Source organism: Schistocerca americana, chromosome 1, assembly GCF_021461395.2.
Source record: "Schistocerca americana isolate TAMUIC-IGC-003095 chromosome 1, iqSchAmer2.1, whole genome shotgun sequence".
In the NCBI taxonomy this organism is placed as follows: Eukaryota; Metazoa; Arthropoda; class Insecta; order Orthoptera; family Acrididae; genus Schistocerca; species Schistocerca americana.
This window is the reverse complement of record NC_060119.1, coordinates 801,460,414-801,484,468: the sequence shown is the minus strand read 5'-3', so window position 1 is coordinate 801,484,468 and position 24,055 is coordinate 801,460,414. Positions and strand designations below refer to the sequence as shown.

The following is a 24,055-nucleotide window of genomic DNA, read 5'->3' as shown; positions in this document are numbered from 1 at the left end:
AACCATGCCCAAACATGTCCAATAGCAGTTGTTACTGTGATCATCTTTGTTACTTTAGAAAATAATTACATGCTGTGAAGAAATGTTTTGATCTACCAGTATTTACATGGCAAAAGTTAGAAAAACTGATCGCACACACAAACTCTGGAACCAGAAACTTGGAATCAACTACAGCCATCAAAACAAAACGCATAAAATAAACAAGTTTGATTTGTGACATGATTGAATTGGGGCTCAGATATCATTTATGTCGGCCCCAAGCATATGTGACATCATGAAGTGGAGTATTTGTGGTTGGTTGAATATAATATTACTTAAAGTGCTATCAGAATTGGAAGTTATCATTCAGAAATGTAGAAAACAAATGTTGGAAAATACCAGGTAAAATATTCTGGAGTTATGGGGGTGTCTCGAGAAAATGACTGTGATATACTTCTTCCTGAGTTCATATCATGAAGATGTTAAAATCATTACTCTCAGTTTCTGGGAGTTTTTGTATTTTATCAGCTTGTAATTTTCAGTGCTAAAAATTGATTTAAGTAACTTTGTTCGCCATTATAAGTTTTCAATTTTGTCGTCACATCGAAAATTATCTGATAAAAATCAGAAAATTTTCATGAAACATTTGAAGTAAACTTTGATGTGACTTGAAGGTATAGTGATCTAAAACTAGTTGAAAAGCTTACGGACAGTGAACAGTTGGAATAGATGATATGTGTGAAATAAAGATTGTAAGATCCTTTGTAATGCTGTGTGGCTTTCACCTCTGTCAGAACTTCACAGGTGGTTTAGGTTCATATTACATTGTGGATTATGCCATCAAATTTCTGGTGGGCTCTTTCACACCTTGGAGAAAGTCAAATATTCTTCAAAGTTGCAATATTTGCTGTATTTTACAAACCATGGATGTAAAATATAATGGTGGAATTGCATAAAAATACAAAGTGTTGAATAAGGTTTTATCTTTCTGAGAATATTAATGTTGTATAGCAGTGTGAACTTCTGCCACTAGGAGTGTCTTCATGTGTGTGGTTCACTTACAATTCGTCAGGCTTGGTTTACGTAAATGCAAAGGTGTGCTGGTTCTTTGTTAGATTTGGTATGCCATGTTCTACTCTTCGAATTTTGAAATGGTTGATTTGAAGAGTTTCAAATTAAGGAATCACACTTAATTTGAAGGGACTTAAGATGAAAAATCTTTTAGGTCTGAAAGAAAACTCGGAATCTTCTGAGGGTTGACTTCATTGTAATTGACCTTAATTGTGCAAAACTCCAAAAACAGTTGTATGAAGTATCTGTGAAGATAGACCATACAGAATCCACAATGTTAGTATATATTGTTAGATTGTCATACAGTAGTAGTCAATATATTTTGGCAGTAGAACTGAACATGGGAAAATTGTTATGCAATTTGTTTCTCCTCTTTTGAAATTAGATCAGAGAACTGATTAGGTTTAGCACTGTATGAGCTGCAACCAACAATTTGCAGCCTGCCAGTTATTAATAAGAAGACAGTTATGATACTGAAATGAACCAATGGTCTTTCCAGTGAATGTTGCCATCAGGTAACATGGCTCACTGTTCAAAACATTTTACTTATATTCTGTTGGAATGACTTTCAAATCCAAATCTGAATTCTCAAATTCAGATGTTCCATGATTTCCCCAAATAACTAAACATGAGAGCTAGGATGGTTCGTTTGAGAAAGTCAGAACAAATTTTCTATTAAATCCTTTCAAGTGTGCACCTGTGGTCTGTCTCCAATGACTTGGTCATCAGTTAGCATTAAACCTGAATCTCCTTACTGTGTGAGATATCAAAAAGTACCTTTCATCATTGTTGTGAAATTAGGACTTCGAAAAGGGTTGCTAAGATGCTAAGACTTAATTTTGGCAGTGTATACTTGTTTTAATTCTGTTGAATTCAAATGTTTACTAATATGATCATGAGGTGTATAAGATACAGCATACTTTTACATCAGAATCAAATGTAAAACACTTTTCAAAAATATAGCTGGATTGCATATTTTGTAATGACTTCAAAATAATGACATTGAAGTATGCAAGCATTAGCAGTTTTTATGATGGATTGTTGTCTAACTATGGATAGAAAGGCAAAGAATTTAATTTCTAATAAAGGTGAAACAAACACCATCACTTCTGTTTTAGCATACTCATGGGCATTTTGAACTGTTGTATGTGATGACTATTTTTTCTTACAGTTCTCATGTCAACACTACTTTTCCCCCTTCCTTGCATAGTTATCTTTCCATCCAGTATGGCAGTGTCTGTTTACATGCACCGTAATCATATATATATGTTGCATGCAAATTTAAAGAATAGTTCTTTAATATCATTTTAAAGTAAATACTTCATGAGAGGACTAATTTTGAATATTGTTAATTGGAAGTTGTATTTTGGAATGATTGTCTATACATCATTTTCATGCTAATCACTTTTTGTTACTAAAGAAGTCAAGTTTCTGCACTTTTTTATGTGACAAAATTGGATCTGTCTTCTGGATCAAGAGTAAGATTAAGGTTTTATAATATCAGAATATTCTTTCAAATTGTTTGGCTGTGACAGAGTAAATCACAAGATGCCTTCCCTCAAAATTTAATTACTATGTACAAAGTAGTTCGTCAGTGGCCACTGCAAGCTGAGACACATTTCCATCCAGGAAAAACTGCTAAAACTGTGGTTTGTGGGAGCTGTATTGTTGTAAAACTGTGTAGCGACCACAATAGATAAATGACAGTATTACTCAATAAAATTATAACCAATTTGTAGGTTAATCTCATTTCCTCATAAAGTAGTTTTTGTAATGAATTTTTAAAGGTATCACAAAATGTATGGACTATAAGAGTAATTATGCATTCTGAAAGAAATTTCTTATCAGGTCTGAATAAAATCTTGGAGCCAAAAATAGTTTGATTGGCCAGTGTATTTGGTTTATGAAGATGGCCCCGTAGTGTTAAAAATGTATCATGTAAACTATTTAATGTGATGTGTTGGGACAGGATCTATATAGTTTCAGAAATGAATATTATGAAACTAATCTTGGAAAAAATCGAAACACAATAAATTTAAAGAATTCAAATTCATTTTTTAAATAATGAGTTTAGGTTATCTTGTATTCCTCAATCCCTGATCAATCTTAAACACAGTACTCTTTGATTAGTTAGTTGTGTCAGATTTGTAATGCCTTCCATTGACATTGCCAAAGTAAAAGGTGGAAAAAACATCAAATGTTTGTTATGTAATGCATGCCTGTTTGTAGTGCAGTGTGAAGGGAGATGTGCCACTATTGTAATAAATGTAAGTTATTAGATGTTGGTTTTCTGTTTTGTCATCTAATGTACCCCTAGGTTATGGGCATGCACGGATTTGTTGCCTTATGTTTCTGTTGCTATGCAAAGAAAGGTTCTTTGAGAAATATGTTTTGTTTCTGAAATGATTTCTTATTTTAGTTAAATTTATCTCATCCCTGTAACAGTTAATTGGAATCAAAAACTGTAGTTAGTAGCAAAATTATAAGACTTTCACTGTTGCAGAATGATGATTATCTTTACTTTCATTATTGACTGATCCATTTTGTGTGTGAATGTCTTAAAAGGAAGATACAGAATCCTGAGCTTGCATGAGGAGCAGTTAAATGCCTTCTGCTCATATACCATAGATGTTTCATTACTAAGATGCATCCTTTGCTTTAAATTCTCTTCAAAGACTAATTGTATTTCTGATGTCACATACTCACTGAGTCATCATTTGAAATCATTGTAAAAGAATGGCAGTTAAAAGCTGTGACAGTGGCTCTATGGTACAAATGGTGTTGAGTGGTGAAAGGGTAAAGTGCTCTCCTTATTAGAGGGAAAATATTTTATTTTGGTCGTACTGCAGCCACTATGATTTAGATTTTCAGTGGTTTCCTCATATCTTTGCAGTGTAGGATAAGATAATTCTTCCAACAAAGTTTCAGCTAACTCCTTTTGTTCTTATAAATGTTCCATCTGATATTATTTTCTTGGAGTTAATACACAGACAAAAAATTATATAAACCTACATTTGATAGGTGACATTCTGAGTAGTAAGTAGAATAGGCCAAAAAATTCTTGACCTTAGATTTTGGGATGGATAAATAGTTACTAATCACATAGAGGAAGCATTAAGTTGCAAAAGAACTCTGGTTCTTTGAGGAATGGCAACTCGAGCACACCCTTGTGAGAAATATATTATTAGAAGCTAACAGTGGTCACTTTCTATGATTTTCCTGCTTAACAATGTCTGGCCCTGCATTAAGACTGCAGAAAGTTACTGTCACAACTCTACATCAATTTATTAAGAATTATGTTTAAATGTTTGAACATCCCGTGGACCAAAAGTGGCTTAGATGTTGACCTCAGTTTCACCAAACCCAGTGGAAGGATCTGACCATGTTCTCAATGCCAAAACTACTTAGGAATCACATAGTGAAGCTGCAGAAAACCTGAAGCAGCGTGGTTGTTTTAGGCCTTTACACTATCTCTTTCTGAGTATGTTTCCATTCGCTGCCATATCACTCACTTCTTTTTTTGGTGTAATTATCCATATAATTTCATAGTCGAATGTAAGTTACCCATGGCAGTGTACAGAAAATAGTAGTAATCATGTTAATAATCAAGTTTTGTATTGTTTGTTACATTATTGCAACAGTATTCCTATTTTACATTGAGTGTCACAGTATTAATTAAAATCTGTACACAATTTTCAGATCATGAGGCTAGAAAGCTGGAAAGAGCGGTGGACAGGAGGTACCCGATCACAAGCCTCACGCTCAGCATCAGTGGATACAGAGAGTGAGCATGATGAGCCATCTGATCTTCATCTCCACCTTAATGGTAGTGGCAGTGAAGCTCCAAGTCCTGAGGTCTGACCATGGCCGCTGGCCGGCAGGTTCGGCCTGATGCCCAGAAGGCTCACCACCGTCCGCACAAACTGTATGTGCAACAGCACTTTCGTTCTTTCAGCAGAAGCTGGAACTCCTCGCTGACCTGGAAGGATAACTTGCAGTGTACTCAAACTTTTAGGAATTGTTTGAGAAAGGCATCTAATTCTCTCGAACTGAACTGGACTCGGTAGAACTGCAGTCACCTTCCTGCTAATAAACAATGATGTTATGTTCCTACAAACAAATCATTGTGCATTTATAAGTAAATGTCAGCAGTTATCCTCGGCACACGCTGACATCAAAAACTTTTTTCATGTTCTGCGTAGCAGATCCACTTTACAGATCTTTGCAATGAACTTGATATTCATGTGATTATTGACTGAATATTAATCAACGTTTCGATAGACTTTTGAGCTCTGTTAAATCCATTATATAAAAGTTTTCTTTTCATTACTGTGGTTCACTCAGATTTGAGGTTTCTTAATTTCTGATGTTATTGTGATAATTGTAACAACTGTGTAACTTACAGTCCTGCCATTGTTTGGTTTCTATAACTCTAATTTATAAGCTTTATACTATCCAAATCTGCAGCTTCTTGAGACTAAAGAGCTTTATATAACTGATTTTCCAATGTATTAAATTTTGTTCCTGTCGTTGTTTGGCTTCATGGCAGCTGTGACTGTTCAGCGATTTATGATGAAGTGGGCTTTGTTTTGGTCAGTTCCTCAGTTCATGAAAGAATATTGGTCCTGTTGTTCCATCATGAAAATATGAAGTGATATTTGGCTTTACATAATCTATTTCACTCTTCTCAGAGGAGTATATTTTTCACATTTGTATTATTAGTTGCCACTAAGGGGGAGGGGGGTGGTATGACACAATCTTATGAAATACTATGCAATCAGTTTTGAATAAAGCCTTCCTTTTATGGAATTAATTCTTGTGTGGCAGTGAGATAGTTGCTAAGATCTAGTAGCCATTATTTCTATGATTATATTTTGATTTTTTGTGCAAACTTAAGTACTGCTCCAATAATCACTGTTACTCTATATTCTGCAATACGGGAACTAATAGACATCAAACTACTGTGATTTCAGAAGCATCTGTCAGATTTATTTGAGACAGCATTAATTTTACTTAAGAGCATACACATACAGAATTCATAACGAAATGGTGCTATTTCTGTAATAAACTAAATTTTTTGTTGGTGTTGACACCCGTTAAAAACAAAATTATAATTTAAAGCAGGAGTTTTTGTGGAATGTTAGTTAAGACACCTATTTGTCATTTTTGGTGACTTGCTTTCAGTGGTTAGAAATGCAGCTGAAGTCAGCCTTTTGTGTACTTAACAACAAAAATTATACTGTCATTGTGAAAAATGATTTGTCTTGAATTTTGTGGATAGCCTATTTAGTGTTTGATTGTCAGAATACAAATGGTGTGACTTTCATGACATCAGTCTGAAAAATAGTGATTTACTGCATGGGAACTGAAAACATTTGTTCCTGTGCTTCAAAATGAGAGGACCAGGAAATAACTGTGCATTTGTCAGTGAGTCTGTGTGACAGTATTTTCATTCTGTGCTGTAAACTATATTCAATGTTTATATGTGTTACATGTGTCATGTGTAAATTATTTAATAACACTTATTAGATGGAGCAGCCAGAAATGGCTGTAGTTAGGCCGACAGTGCAATGATTGACAGGATGAGACAAGGTGCTGTGATACGTATGTTTACCTGTATATGTGGCTACTGTCTACAGTGTTATACAGCCATGCCAAATTGCAACATTGTGGTTTCAGTATTATCACTGTGTACTTGATAGTTGATTTTGTTTATAGGTGGATATTAGCAGCAGGATTGGTAATACTCAAGTAAATGTAGTGGTTTTTACATTTAAAGGAGAAGTTTAGAACTGCTGATCTTTTAAAAACTTTTGTTTGAAGTACTAAATGTATGCAGGAAGTGTCATTGTAGCAAAGGTAATATATATCTCATTAATTTGCATAGCAAAGGCTGTTAAATCTACATATTCAACCATTTAATTTAGAAATGTACTTACTTTTTTTAAAACAAGCATTTAGAACTGTTAATGATATTTAATACTAAAGTGGCATCCTGTTTGTTTTAAAAATCTCATTCATTCCAAAAAGTGAGTAGTGCTCAGCCTTGATCAATGCAGTGGTATCAGTTCCAGAATTAGCTTAACATTTTAGCTACTAGGCATAGGCAGTACTTCAACATTTTTTTCTGTACCTGTTCTGATTAGTTGTTTGCTTTCTGTGTCTCATTTGTAAATTAATTACTGTTGAAAATAATGGGTCCATTTCCCTGCAAGAGTGGCTGGTGATTTGTTTAGTCAATAAAAAAAATTTAAAAAATGAAAGGTTTGTGATTAAGCTTTGCCTATCCTTCATGACATAATGGTTCTGGATTTTATGATTATCTTAAAAGTGCAGTGTTAATTTTAGAATGTAACTTCATATTGCAATAGCAGTGTTACAGTAGGCTCTCCCGCAGAAAGCCACAGTGATACTGATGCATGTTTGTGTTACTGAGGCAACAAAAATGTGTAATTCTCCTCTAGTCTTTTGGTTATGTCACAGAAATTGGTGCTGCTGTGAATAATTACAATATTTCCACTTACAATCTATGAACCACCAGTTTTAAAAATGATGATAACCTGAGTGTGATAAAAAGAAGCAAGCAGAAACAGTCAGTGTCAGAAAAAGTCTGTGTAAACATGTTGACACTGTACAAAAGTTGTTTACAGACCCAGGAAAGACATACAGTATACAAAGTGATTAACATGTTGGGCAAAAATAAAGTAAATTTTTGATTCAGCTAATTATAAATGTAGGAATGACTGTACTAGTAAAGAGAATGCTGAAGAAGTGAAGGAACCTCGCAGATCATGTGAAAGAATAAAAAAAGCAAGAAAAAAGAAATACCTTCACAGTGTATTTATGAGGAGGATGATACCACAATTTTCACAAGAAAGATCATTCTCCCAAATTAAACATTAGAGAATTGCAGCATATTGAAGAGTGGGCCTACAGACATTACTTTAATGAACATTTTGATCTGTTTCTACTTGCTCCAAAACATGTGAATAATTTAAAATTGAATTGACTGAAAATGAAGGACAAAGGAAAACATTTCAACAGTGCTCCTGACCTGGACTCCGGAAGGTAGGCACAGCTAGAGAGAGCCTCAGAAAAGCAAAGAATGAAACAGTGGAAACATTTATTTTCAGTTTTGACTTGGTGAAAACATTAATTCGTCTTGACATGTCAGAAAACTACATAGCACTGCAGACAATAACACAAGAAAAATCTTTAACTCGACCTTGTGGGCAACAAGGTTACGTTGTTTGGCCCTCTTGAAGTAAGGATGTCATATCCCAGACAAAAGTGGAGCATTTATAGTTCGATGCTGTGGTGAGATGCTGAATAGAAGCATAAAGAATAGTGTAATGTACAGGGTGATTCAAAAAGAATACCACAACTTTAGGAATTTAAAACTCTGCAACGACAAAAGGCAGAGCTAAGCACTATCTGTCGGCGAATTAAGGGAGCTATAAAGTTTCATTTAGTTGTACATTTGTTCGCTTGAGGCGCTGTTGACTAGGCGTCAGCGTCACCTTTCTTCGAAGGTGCTGCTGTAACTGGACTACAGTATCTGAAGATGTTAGAGAATTGGCTGTTCCCTCAGCTCGAACAAGAAGCACAACAATTCATATTTCAGCAGGATGGAGCACCACCACATTGGCACTTATCTGTCCGTAACTACCTGAACGTCAACTACCCGAGGCGATGGATCGGCTGCCAGGCAGCCCGTGACAGAGCACTTCATCACTGGCCTCCAAGAAGCCCTGCTCTTACCCCCTGCGATTTTTTCTTATGGGGGTATGTTAAGGATATGGTGTTTCGGCCACCTCTCCCAGCCACCATTGATGATTTGAAACGAGAAATAACAGCAGCTATCCAAACTGTTGCGCCTGATATGCTACAGAGAGTGTGGAACGAGTTGGAGTATCGGGTTGATATTGCTAGAGTGTCTGGAGGGGGCCATATTGAACATCTCTGAACTTGTTTTTGAGTGAAAAAAAAACCTTTTTAAATACTCTTTGTAATGATGTATAACAGAAGGTTATATTATGTTTCTTTCATTAAATACACATTTTTAAAGTTGTGGTATTCTTTTTGAATCACCCTGTATTCTGTAAGTTGTGGCAGTGAAAATCCAGACTTTCTAGTTAGCAAAAGGGTAAGGAGTTCTGAGCAATGATGCAAGAGAATAGATTGGAATCTTATCCCAAATGGAGATTTGCTGTCATTGAAAAATTGGGGTACATGCATGGTATTCATGTGTCTGTCTGTAACTACCATCAAAACTTAAGAAGTATAAACCATTTCAGGTAGTAAGAATACAAAAAAAGGAAAAATATTTCTGTCACTTGGTGAGAGGATTACAGTGTCTGGAATTCACAGAAAGATGGCTGCTGATGGACAGCAAGTACTTGTTAAAGAGTGCAAATTCAGGGATTTCATATAGGAAATATCCATCGAATGATACAATTTAAGTACTGCTTATGTAACATTTAACATTGGAATTTGCTAGATGGAAGGCGGTGGTTTTCATCTTGCACAAGCTGGAGCCTATGGTGTCAATTACTGGTTTATATACCACGTGTCCTGTGCCTTCTACCAGCATCTAATAGCAGATGATGGAATTAATGAAGCAGACTGTAAATAACTTGACAAAGATGAGTAAACCAGTAACTCCAAAGGACATTTTATGGTTCATGAATGTTTGGTTATAGTGGCAACTATTGATTCACAACTGATACAAAAGAGTTACATGTTTGCATCTGTTACTGTCCTTCAAAGTAGTCACCAGCATTGTGTAGAACCTTTTCCCAGCAATGTGGAAGGCGTAGTATACCGTTAGCAGAGCCTGTACTGTTGATGGTGCGAATGGAGCGGTCTGAAGTTATGGTGATTCTTGTATACGACTGTGATGATGTTATCCTAACACATTACATTCCTCCATGGCAGACCGTCAATGCACAGTATTACTGTTCGTTTTTGGAGCATCACCAGCTACCAGCTTTGCGAAAGAAGTGGTGACACTTTTTGTGCATCCCACCCATCATTTTGCACGACAGTGCGCAGGCACTTACAGCGCAAGCTGCGGCTGCTCTGTTCAGTCGATGGGACTGGGAAGTACTGTACCATCTACCATACTCCCCGGACTTAAGTCCTTGTGACTTTGATTTGATTCCAAAGATGGAGGAACCACTTCGTGGCATTTCCTTCAGAACTGTTCCAGAGATTTGACAGGCAGCAGACCTCTCCATTTGCACCATCAACAGAACAGGCTCTGCTAAGGGTATACTATGCCTTCCACATCGCTGGCAACAGGTTCTACACAATTCTGGTGACTACTTTGAAGGACAGTAACAGGAGCAAACATGTAACTCTTTTGTATCGGTTGTGAATAAATAGTTGCCACTATTAAAGTTCCAACCCTAGTATTTCAAACTTAACAACTCACCATTTAGCATAGATGCTGAGTCGCAGATAGGCACAACAACACCCACACACCTGCAAATGCAAGTGCAGTGGCGGATACATTTGGGGGGATGTGCCCAATCCCCCCCCTCCCCCTCCTTCTTGGGGGGCGTAGGCTGCACGCATTGCCAACCCCACCAGTCAGCCCACACACTATTTGTTCATTTCCTTCATCAGTTGACTCGACTAAATCGAGTAGTTGTAATTTCCTATGTAGCACGCGCGTCAGCATCGTCATATTTTATGTGTTTCTGTCTGGCACATAAATAGCTAACACGTACCTATGAGAAAAATTGTGGCTTTTCTAGTAGTCTCGATATGTTATTCTGTCTGGAATTTGTTTGAGAAAAGTCATGAATATTCTACTGTTTACTTGTACAGAGAACCTTCGATATATAGCATTATATACACGGACTATTTGCCAAATAGGAAACTAGGTTACATTCAGAAACAGAAATAATAAGACTGAAGAATGAATAAGTAAAAAGTCAGTTAATAACAAAAATTACACTGGACTCGCATTCGGGAGGACGACGGTTCAATCCCGCGTCCGGCCATCCTGATTTAGGTTTTCCGTGATTTCCCTAAATCACTCCAGGCAAATGCCGGGATGGTTCCTCTGAAAGGGCACGGCCGACTTCCTTCCCCATCCTTCCCTAATCCGATGAGACCGATGACCACGCTGTTTGGTCTCTTCCCCCAAAACAACCAACCAACCAATAACAAAAATTCATAGTAAAATTGTCAGTAAAAATATTATGTGACTCATAACAATATTTTTACTAATAATGTAACAATAGTTTCCCATACCTAAATTGTAATACGTGTTAGGCAAGGGAAAGTATTGATGCGTGTATGCTCAGTAATGGTGACTTTCGAGAAGATTCCAAAAACATATTTATATCAGAAGATGGCTCTTCCGTTGTTTTATTTCAAACTTATTGTGATGATGATGATGATGATATGACCCAGTTTCCTTGAAATCGTGGTAGCTGTACAGTAAGAGTCATAATTTTTTTCTACCAAATGATCCTGAAAGGCAAATTTCTTTTATCTATATTATTCCAGTGTTAATGATGATCTGACAAGTAAAACAATGGAATGAGAGGAGGTAATGTATGGTTGAGGGGAAAAGGAGACTTTGATGGAATGGAAAGTTTGGAAGGGTAGGTGATGATTGGGAGCAAAAGGTGGAAAGCTTATAGAACAGGAATGTGGCATAGTGAGCTAGCTGTGGCACAATGATGGGGACAAATGGGGAGAGACGTTGAAGAGTGGAGGGTGCAAAATGAGTTGAACAGAACTCAGGGAGCAGGGTCTGTGATGATTACAGAGTAGCGGTCAAGAGAGATCAAGGCCATGAGGATTATATGATTGAAGAATCTGATGCAAAGACAGATCCCACCTACTTAACTGAGAGAAGCTGGTGTTAGGGAGAATGGTCCAGATGACACTGGTTGTGAAGCAGCAGTCGAGTAGTATTCCTGCCCTCAGTATTTGATGGATCCTGTGCTACTCTCACAGCCACACGTGGCCCCATGAGCACCACATTTCCATCCCATGCACCTGATGCTTCTCCCACTTGTGCATCTCCCTCTTCCCCCCCCCCTTTCCGCCACAACCCCTTCCCCACTCTCTCCCTCTTCCTCCCCCCCACACCAACTTGCCAAGTGTGTGTGTGTGTGTGTGTGTGTGTGTGTGTGTGTGTGTGTGTGTGTGTGTGGAAGGGGGGGGGGGGGGGGGGGGGGGGAGGCTGTTTACAGTGATCCGTAGGTCTGCATACACCAGAGATGCTACCCTGTCATTTTCTTGCTGTTTCCGCTGCAATGCTCAACTCCTACAACAGCCGCAGACCACTGTACAGTTCTGGAGATACAATTAATTAGGTCACAGGTTTTGTTTTGGTGGCTAATAGAGGGGGTCTTAAGTTTTTCATCATTAGTAGTAGTTGTCATATTTAATATTTGGACTGCCTTATCACTGTCTTATTTATTTTTCATTGTAGAAACTCACAGATGTTCACGTAGTGTACGCTTGACACAGTTTACTATCTCTGGTCCCTCAATATTCAGTCTGAAATTGTCTAGAACCAACTCACAAATTATAGAGCCAAACAAACTTGTGCAAGCAACCACAAGAAATGCTTTTAGCTTGAAGATATTGTTTTTTTTTTGGTCGTCAGTCTACTGAGCGGTTTGATGCGGCCCGCCACGAATTCCTTTCCTGTGCTAACCTCATCATCTCAGAGTAGTACTTGCAACCTACGTCCTCAATTATTTGCTTGAAGTATTCCAATCTCTGTCTTCCTCTACAGTTTTTTGTCCTCTACAGCTCCCTCTAGTACCATGGAAGTCATTCCCTCATGTCTTAGCAGACAACCTATCATCCTGTCCCTTCTCCTTATCAGTGTTTTCCACATATTCATTTCCTCTCCGATTCTGCGTAGAACCTCCTCATTCCTTACCTTACCAGTCCACCTAATTTTCAGCATTCGTCTATAGCACCACATCTCAAATGCTTCGATTCTCTTCTGTTCCCGGTTTTCCCACAGTCCATGTTTCACTACCATACAATGCTGTACTCCAGACGTACATCCTCAGAAATTTCTTCCTCAAATTAAGGCCGGTATTTGATATTAGTAGACTTCTCTTGGCCAGAAATGCCTTTTTTGCCATAGCGAGTCTGCTTTTGATGTCCTCCTTGCTCCGTCCGTCATTGGTTATTTTACTGCCTAGGTAGCAGAATTCCTTAACTTCATTGACTTCGTGACCATCAATCCTGATGTTAAGTTTCTCGCTGTTCTCATTTCTACTACTTCTCATTACCTTCGTCTTTCTCCAATTTACTCTCAAACCATACTGTGTACTCATTAGACTGTTCATCTCCGTTCAGCAGATCATTTAATTCTTCTTCACTTTCACTCAGGATAGCAATGTCATCAGCGAATCGTATCATTGATATCCTTTCACCTTGTATTTTTATTCCACTCCTGAACCTTTCTTTTATTTCCATCATTGCTTCCTCGATGTACAGATTGAAGAGTAGGGGCGAAAGGCTACAGCCTTGTCTTACACCCTTCTTAATACGAGCACTCTCGTTCTTGATCATCCACTCGTATTATTCCCTCTTGGGTTGTTGTACATGTTGATGTGACCCGTCTCTCCCTATAGCTTACCCCCTACTTTTTTCAGAATCTTGAACAGCTTGCACCATTTTTATATTGTCGAACGCTTTTTCCAGGTCGACAAATCCTATGAAAGTGTCTTGATTTTTCTTTAGCCTTGCTTCCATTATTAGCCGTAACGTCAGAATTGCCTCTCTCGTCCCCTTTACTTTTCCTAAATCCAAACTGATCGTCACCTAGCGCATTCTCAATTTTCTTTTCCATTCTTCTGTATATTATTCTTGTAAGCAGCTTCGATGCATGAGCTGTTAAGCTGATTGTGCGATAATTCTCGCACTTGTCAGCTCTTGCTGTCTTCGGAATTGTGTGGATGATGCTTTTCCGAAAGTCAGATGGTATATCGCCAGACTCATATATCTACACACCAACGTGAATAGTCGTTTTGTTGCCACTTCCCCCAATGATTTTAGAAATTCTGATGGAATGTTATCTATCCCTTCTGCCTTATTTGACCGTAAGTCCTTCTTCCCTAGGCACCACAATATTCAGCATTAATACCATATCTGTTGTAATCTGTAATATCCTATGATATTAGTGTTGTTGCTTGTTTAAGCTTTAAGTTACTAGCAAAGATAATGTCTGTATTCTTATTTTGGAATGCCACTTAAATTCTTTTTCACAGTTAAATTCACTTTTCTTCATTCCAGAACTGAAATAGTCAGTCTAGCCCTGCAAAAGTACCCTTCATAACACTTTCACCCCAATATTCTGAAATAAAATCATATCAAATTCAGGATAACTTCAATAATTCAAAGATGTTACTATCTGGCATCAGTTCTTGTGAGAAATTTTAAATGGCCCTTTAACCTAGACAACTTTACTTGATCTAAAAAAACTTTCATGCAAATGTTCTTCTGGTAGGATTAAAATCTTCAGTTTTTGAATCTTTATTGCATTACTTTTAAACACCCTGGTTATATTTCCATGTCAAACATGAACAAAGTGCATCAATTCCTTCCAGAATCATGGCCAAGGCTGAACATGAACTGAACACATTGTTTAATTTTACAGTTCAAAGTACATTTTTTTTCTTTTGTCGTTGTTATTAATGCGGTATTGGGTGAGTTGCTTCAGGATGTGTTCTCTGGAAAACTACTGTTGATCTGACACCCATTTGCCCAGTGACAATGGTTGTGTTATGACAGAAAGACTGTTTCTTCCATCACTGCCACACCCAACGCTTGTAACTAAAAACAGAAAAGACAACATACATTTTTCCAGCACCATATATTCATACAAAATATAAGAAATCTCTCCTTTTTGTTAACATTGTGAAACTTAAAGCTATGTACTATCCACGCATTTTGTGGCAGAGAAATAGCAGAGGTACAGCATACAACAAATCATCATATCCACCATCCATCTGCCCCCCCCCCCCCCCACACACACACAGAGAGATAAAATACGTCTGCTTGTGTCTGTATATGTGTGGATGGATATGTGTGTGTGTGTGTGTGCGCGAGTGTATACCCGTCCTTTTTTCCTTTTTTTTCCCCCCTAAGGTAAGTCTTTCCGCTCCCGGGATTGGAATGACTCCTTACCCTCTCCCTTAAAACCCACATCCTTTCGTCTTTCCCTCTCCTTCCCTCTTTCCTGATGAGGCAACAGTTTGTTGCGAAAGCTTGAATTTTGTGTGTATGTTTGTGTTTGTTTGTGTGTCTGTCGACCTGCCAGCACTTTCATTTGGTAAGTCACATCATCTTTGTTTTTAGATATATTTTTCCTACGTGGAATGTTTCCCTATATTATAACTATATATATTATTTTGCTAAAAAGCTCATCAATATTGTATCTTGTTTACATGCCTATATGTGGTGGACTGAACCGCTCAACTGTATTTTCAGTTATTACCTTAACTGCTTCAGTTGTTTATATTCCATCTAGGATACATATAATTAAATATATTCTAGTGTGCTTTAAGTTTGAACATTTATGCTCAATAATATTCATGTCTGGGGAGTTTGGTGGCCAGCAAAAGTGGATAATTGATGACCTAGATACTTGGATTTCAGGTAACAGCTCACTGGAGTTATGATTTAGTTCTGTAATCTTAATGAAGATAGTCATAGAAGAGGATGTGAGACTTTGCAGCACAAAAAAATTAAAGACAGCAAAACAACTGACTAACTGATATGTTCAAGAACTTACATTGTATGTAACGTAGAACAGTACAAAATCCAAACAACATTGTTTTGTGGTCATTAAATTAATAATCAGTAGTATGTATACACAGGTTTAGCTTTTTAAGAAATGTCCTGTTTTCATGATTTACTGACTTATCGCAATATTTGATTATCCTGGTCAAATTCAGTCCCAAATCATGCAGATAATCTAAGTTCTACTGTACCAAAATTATTGTTAAAGAGATTCAAGTGTGCTATAATCACATGTGTACAGCATGCATAATACATTAATAAATACTTCATTGCTTCAAGTGTGTGCATTTCCCACCGGTGTAATGAGGATGAATATGTGCACAATGATGAAGGTACGATCATTTTTTTTATACTGCCAATTACACAAAGCTCAAATGCCATTCTGGTGCATAGCCAGGAAAGAATAGCTACAAACAATAACAAATAGTATTGGAAATTCAACTTCCTTAAAACAAACGATCTATGGATATCTATTATAGAACACAATAAAATTATTGCACCTGTTGCTACAATTAGTCAAGATGTTTTTAGTAATGTAGACCAGACTAGACACCACTAGGAGACTAGTCTGGTATGTGTGCTGGTCAGAGAAGTTTCTGAATATCTAGGTGTCTGCTGAGTAATGTGAGAAATATCTGTTAGGAAGAGCATCTCTTTCTGATATTGAACTGTTTGCTTGATGTTCTGGATATGTTCACACTGTTCAACAGTCAAATGGGGTACAGGGTAAGCTATGGCTCTCCATAGTGGGATGCCTGAAGTTTGGCTTTGTATGTCATTGCCTTATGACCTCTAGCAGTTGCTGCTCTTCTGGCTGATAGTCCATTTGCAAACTTTTTATACCAAGGAAGAATCACTAAACATAAACTTGTGTAATTCATCCTTTGCATTGTGTCCACCACTAAACCATAAGAGGCCAGGTGCATGTCGATATGCTTTTGTACAATGGACATTTCACATGCAATTTGTTGGCCAGTTCTTTAGACGGATCATCCAGCCTGCAGCAGGCCTATTGGTAGTTGTACATATTGCCCAAGAGTTTCAAAAATGATTTTGTACACACATGTGAGAATATACTGCTATGTAACAATAGAAAGAGGAAAGAACAATAACTATCTGAGTTTTTGGGCACAGTGGAATCTACATACAATGTTACACCACTGTACACACTGGCCAAGAACCAATTATCCAGCCAAATGAATTATTCGAACATATCCTTCACTCTCTCACCCCCGCTGACCACAATGTCTACCATTCCATATTATTGACTTAATTGCCTCTACAACCCTTCCATCTCTCCTCTGTCATTGTTATTCTAAACCATACTTTGGCCCGCAGTCATAGCACCACACTCCTTGGATCTTTTCTGCTTCACCCAAGTTTATTTTTTTCCATATCTCTTCCATTTGGCTTAGCTTTTCTCTCTGTCCCTTGCACTTTTTTGTGAGAATTTATCCTAGTGCTCCCTATATGGTGCATTACATAGACAACGGCCACCTCCCCGTCATACACTCTTCCCTGTCTTCCCACACTTCCTTGTCACACCAGACCTTGTTAATGCCTTCTCCTGCCACCATTGCAACATACTCCATACACTCTTCCCTGTCTTCCCACACTTCCTTGTCACACCAGACCTTGTTAATGCCTTCTCCTGCCACCATTGCAACATACTCCTATTTGGTCTGTAGTGACCTGTCATGTGGGCATTATGTTCCACCTGTAATTTACAATAATTTTAAATTAAGATCCATGGTGTAGTGCATGAAGCCTCAAATGTGACAGGCTGCTGCTTTTCCATTCTTCTAGGATGACAGTCTATAAGTTTTAATTTTATTACAAAAAATTGTCTTCACTTTTTACTTGGCCATATGATGCACTGTGTCTCAATAAAACTTGTGCTAGCCTTTGATCTTCTTGTGTGTTCCTGAACATTATTCCTGCAATAATAATAATAATAATAATCATCATCATCATCATCATCATCATCAAACTGAACCCTAATTCTTTTCTTCCTCCTCCGCCCCCCAACACATACTTCTCACTCCCCAACCGCTTCCTCTCTGACCCCCCCCCCCCCCCTCCCTCCATGTCCTCATCTGCCCTCCACCATATCCCCCCATTTGACTGTCCAGATTTAGGTTTTCTGTGATTTCCCGAAATTGCTTAAGGAGACTTGCACGTGAATAACTGTTAAAAAATCGAATTTTTAATTTTTGTCTTAAAACTTTCTCCGTAGTTTTCTGGACCAGAAAAAGTTTACTCCCAAGAAAAAGGACCACAGAGAGTACCAAAATTAGAGGAATTTAAAAGTGGCTGCACGCACCACAACATCCCCATGGCGCACAATCCGATTTTTTAAAAATAAAGTTTTACTCTCATTTGTCTGATTTTTTTAAATTTTTTTTTTATTTTTTTTTACTTTCTAATCCCTTAAATTGGCTGACCTGCAGAAGCTTTTCATTTGCTTATTTTTTATTTATACAGAGACTTTAGTATTTGTTTGCTGAAGTTTTGGCACAAATATTTTGTTTATAGTGAAGTAACTGTTGTGCATGAGTTTCTTATTTCACTTGAAATCAATGGGACGAATTAAGAAGTTTGCTGTTAAACAATGTAAATTTTATGGAAATCGTTCACCAGACAGATTGACCCTGCTGATACTGAAATACAATGTGATACAACACTTGAATCAGCTTCAACTACTCCAAGTGCTTCAGATCTAAAACTGAAATATTTGGACAATGGGCTTGATAGTATTAATGCTGATAATATAGAGGTGTTACGAGTATTGTTGAACACCCTGCTCTATCTGAACTATTAAATAAAGCTTTGCAGTGTGAGGAATGCAGCAATAGTGGTGTGAAGGTAGTTCAGGAGGTACGTGCTACAAGAGGTTGTGCATCAAAATTAAGAATTATTTGTAATTTTTCTGATTTAAGTGAAAGTGGTTATACTTGTTGCATAACCAAACAGTGTGTGTATATCACAAATATTAAACTTTCTTATGCTATGAGGTACAGAGGTGCACAATTTTTTTTTTTTTTTTTTTTTTTTTTTTTTTTTTTTTTTTTTTTTTTTTTTTTTTTTTTTTTTGTGGGCTTACCTCTCCCTACAAGGTTTGACAGGCGCAATAAAATTATTCTACAGATTTTAGAAGAAGTAGCGAATGATAGCAAGAAAAATTCTGTTCAGGAAAGTGTAGACATGAATGACAGCAATACATGTAAGTCTGCAGCCCTGAATGCATTCTGGCAATTAAGAGACCATAGTTCCCTAAATGGTGTAGTGACAGCTACCTCCTTGGACAACGTTAAAGTCATTGATGTGGAATGTATTACCAAGTACTGTCATGGCTGTAATAGTGGATTAATATTAGTGGTTATAGTGGAGGGATGGAATCTGAAGGTGTTGTAAAGATATTTCAAAGATCAGTGGAGAAATATGGTGTGATGTATACATCTTACCTTGGAGATGGAGACTCGAAAGAATACCAAAAAGTTTATGAATCTGAACCTTATGCTGACACAAAACTTGAAAAAATGGAATATGTTGGACACATCCAGAAAAGGTGAGGAACTTGAAGTGTAATTCGAAAGGAAAGAAGTTAGCAGGTGGTAAGTGCATTAGTGGATGTGATTAGCTTCAGACGAAGTAGTTGACTGGTTGCAGTATTATTTTGGACAAGTCATAAGACAAATTAAAAATGACCTTGAGGGAATGAAAAAGGCAATATGGGCTACCTTCTTTCATAAATCCTCCACAGACGACAACCCACATCATGCACTCTGCTCGTCTGGCAGTGATTCATGGTGTGGCTACCAGAGGGCTGGCTTCCCCTGGTACTCGTGGACCAGTCCCTTGAAGGCAAAATCTAGGATAATTCCTTTGAAAGGATACGGCTTGTTTCCATTCTCACCCTTCCCTATTCTGAGCATGTGTTCTGTCCATAATGACATCATTGTTGACGAGCTGGTAAACACTAATCTTCCTTTCTTTCTTCCTCTGCTACCCACCTTGTTCTTCTCCACCCCCACCTCACTCTCCTCATCCTCCTCTAGCTCGGCACTTTTGCTCATCCTCCTCCACCCCCACCTTGCCCCCCTCTGCCCTGCACATCTCCTCGTTCTCCTCCACCACCCCACTGCTCTTCATCATCTTCTTCCTCTGTTGCCCCCAGACATCGTTGTCCTCTGCCACCACCAGGGGTGGCTGATTCTAAAGGGCCAGAGGGGCCCACCTCACCAAAAATTTTGTCATGTGTATATTTTTTCAATTTTATATAAAAAAGTTCGAGTTGGACATGACTTGGCATATTATGACTGACAGAAGCCTGCTCTAATCAGGCCCAGTTCTCTCTGTTGCAGACAGACGCAAAGCATATCGTTTTGGAGTCACAAACCAGTTTTTCTTTTCCCCTCTGTTCCAGTCAAAGTCGAGGGCCAGTGGAGGGGTGGCCTGTAACCTCGTATTCCCTCCACACTCCTGGCCTGCACAGTGACATGACCAAGCAGTTTCTACTTTTTCACTTAGCCTCTCGCCAAAACACAGCTGCAGGCCAGCAAGCACAGGCCCCGGTGGACAGGCCACTCCAACACAGCCGTGCCGTGGGGCCAGTGTCAGAAGGCTGTTACTCCCTCCACACAACCTGCCTCTAAAACTGCAGACACAGTGATGTGACCAAGCTGTTTCCCTTTCTTTACCTGGGCCCTCACCTTAGTGCAGCACAGGGCAGCTCAACAGGGCTCGGTGGACAGACTACCTCACCCTTTCCCTGCATCCCAGTGAACCCCTGTCCCTGCCACATTCCCACTCTCCTCCCCTTGCCCAACAGTCCACAAGTCTTCTCAATGTTCTGGGCCAGTCACCTTTGGCCCACAGTACCTAACTGTAGTTGCTGTCATGTGCCTTACTGCATTCCTTTTCCCCCTACTGCCATTCATCAACAGGAAATGTGGAAAACAGTGAACAATGCCACTTCTCGGTAGTGTCCCCTATTCTGGAGCTGAATGCTTGAAACTTGAGTGTTTATACAGTTATTTTAAAATGAATAAAGTAGATCATTTGCTTAAAATGCCCTTTCATTTATTAAGTATGAAAGAGAAGCTGCAAAAGAAAGAAGTTAGATGTACATCAACCAAAAGATTTCTTAATGTCGCAACTCAACAGAAAGAAGCAGAAAACTTTCTACAACACATGAATCTGTAAAAAGTCTTGGTTAACAGTGAGTGAAGAGAAACAAAAGTTATTTCATTTCTATTGTGTGTTATTTGGTGCTGAAGGATTGTGGCCAACAGTAGGATGTAAGGACCTAAAGCATTTAAGTGAATGAATTAAGAAATATGAAGAATGTGGACTACATTTAGAAAGTGATTTACATTTTTCTCTTCATCATCTAAGGAAAGTGATTTGTTACAGACACTATGCAACAAGAAAATTCCTTCAATGTCTTCAACAAGATCGATCTTCCAGACTCATGTAATAAATAAGGTTCAAGAAAACAAGTTACACTTACTGGAATGTTTTGATAAGACTGAGGAAGAGGAAGAAGATTTTGGAATGATATTACAATAAGTGAAGCTCTTAGCTTAAGAAATTTACTCCACAATCCAGACTTTTTGTTCCTTCCAAATTTTTTCTATCAGTTTATGTAACCTGTTGATATGTTGTACAATGCACTATCTCATTTTGAATTGGCTTTTTATGAAATACGAGAGAACATTTGAAGGTGTCAAGTTTCTGAAGATGAATGTTTTACTCCTTCAAGAAAATGTTCCAAATATAACACTGAACCTAACCTGACAATAGATGCCAAAGAAGTGTGTGACATTGTGACCAACCAACTGAAAGGAAGATTCCAAAACTCTCATGTATTCAGCAGCTTTGAAATTATTAATCCAAAAAAGTTTGCTTCTTTCAAAGAACATTTCCCAGCCACTTTAGTCGCTATTTTTTTATTAAGTTACAATCCTTTCATTTACCATTATAAATTGAAAAATGAACTGTCAATGATTTATTGAATTGATAGTGTTAAAGGCATTACATCAGTTTGTGAGGTAGTCACCTTTCTTGTGGAGCATCTTTTTGAAGAATTATTCACTGAAGTGCACAAAACAAAGAAAATTGCGCTAACTACAACTGTTTCAACAGCAGAAGCCGAATGCAGTTTCACCACTTTGAAAACAATTTAAACCTTCTTCAGGAACAGTACGGGTCAGAAAAGGCTGAACTCACAAGCCACTTGTTCCATACACAGGATGACATAAGTAACATTCCAAATGTCAACAACAGAACAATCGACATGTTTGCCTGTCACAAGAATAAGTGTGCACAACTACTGTATAAGTAACCTGCCAGGACAGAGACCTCATTAGTTAACGTGCTAGTAGGGTAAAATAAGTGTGAAACCACTCCTAGTCAAGATTTTCCCCCAGAGTTTTTGCCCTGGCAGTAAGGCAAAAGCCAGGAAGGTCCCCTTATTTGCTCTCTACTGCGTCCCCAATGGGGAAGAAGTTACATGCTTCCTCCCACAGTTACACCATTTTTAATTTTAGACCACAATCAGACTACAGAAATGCAACTAGAGTAAGTACAAACATCAGCAGAAGGAAAGCTGGCGAACTTCGGTTTGAGCACCTCTCACGTCTACGAAAGTATATGGAAAACCAGAGAAGCTGGTTATGGTTACTTACACACACACACACACACACACACACACACACACACACACACACACGCGCGCGCGCGAGCGCGCGCGCGCGCGCGCGCGCGCGCGCGTGCATAACTTATACGTAAGTGAGCATCTCATAAAACTAATTGCATCATCATAATCAGGAACATCAATAAAACTCAAATTTACATGGGACTTTACCTACATAACATTATCAAATGTCTTTGTATATATTACATATTGTGTGTGCAAATGTACTGAAAATAGAATAAAAAATGAATAAAAAATTTGGTTATTCATGAAAGTAGAAAACATAACAGCTGGAGGAGCTCTAACCTGTTAGCCTCAGTCTGGATTCAATTCAATTGACTATATAGTTCAGGCATTGAGTGGTCAACAGGTACAAAAACAACGTTAAGAACCGACACTGTCATTCTTTCTGTCCAAATAATACTGTCCATCCCTATCCTCTTTTTTTTTTTTTAATTCTGTACACAAATAACTGCAGTTAAGATAACTTCAGATGCTTTGTGAAATTTCACAAGATGGAAAAATATATAAATCTTTACTTCTTGGTTTCCATTGCCATCAATCAGAATTGTATTGGTCTGCTTATCTATTAGTCTCCTCAATGAAGACATTCACTTAGCCTGAAAAACTGCAAAATATATTCACATCTCGGGACTACAAATTGCAAGGCCAAAGATATAGTGAACAATAAATAAGGTGGTGCTGTAACAGGTGTGGATATACCAAACTTGCAACTGCTACGTACGTGACAAATTCTATGATGTTGAAGAGGTGGAGCTACAAGCATCAAAATAAAGACTCATATAACACACTTCCGTATTGCAAAATGCACAGACTTACTGATACTTGCATATCAGTGTACAAAACTCATGGACTCTTCACTGTGCTACAAAGTATTGGAAGTATTTTTGTCAGCATTTATTGTCCCACCTGTTACAAGGAATACCAGTATCACACAGAAAACCAATGTGGTAAAATATGTACTGTAATCAAGCATTATACCATGCCTTTGCACATATTCGTGTAAACATGGAGTCCACATTTCTATCAAAATGACGTTTATTGGTCTCAAATGGTTCACAGCTTTTGTGATCTGAGCAGAACGTTTGACTGTGTGGACCATGATACTTTACTGAATAAGCTATCCTATTATGGTTTTGCTAATAGCAGTGTAAATATGATTAAATCCTTCCTTGAGAACCGCCAACATGCATTAACAGGGAGAAGTCAGATCTGATTAATGTTAGGTCTGGTGTGCCACAGGGCTCAGTACTTGGACCTCTATTGTTTTTTCTTATGATTAATGACCTGCCATCTTTTGTAAACTCTCACACAATAATGTATGCCAATGACACAACTTTTTTAAATAAAAGCTCAGATTTAAACACACTAAAAATATAGTTAAAGATACCCTTGCTGAGAGTTCTTTATGGTTTAGAGCGAACGGTTTTCTACTAAATGAAAATAAGACCCAGGCACTTTCCTTTAGCTTAAGAGAGAATCATGACTTGGAAA

General features: G+C 37.9%; 1 protein-coding gene across 2 annotated transcripts in view; it reads left to right on the top strand.

Moving 5' to 3' along the window:
• The window catches only part of LOC124612637 (ecotropic viral integration site 5 ortholog), a 174,657-nt gene extending 167,344 nt beyond the window's left edge, over positions 1-7,313 (top strand). The window contains exon 18 of one of the 2 annotated variants that reach the window (XM_047140938.1): positions 4,750-7,313. In XM_047140938.1, the coding sequence (XP_046996894.1) occupies positions 4,750-4,911 (162 nt within the window). In that variant the 3' untranslated portion in view covers positions 4,912-7,313. The remainder of the gene's footprint in view (positions 1-4,749) is intronic. The other variant, XM_047140946.1, reaches the window with a different exon arrangement.
• The last annotated feature ends 16,742 nt before the right edge of the window (positions 7,314-24,055 follow it).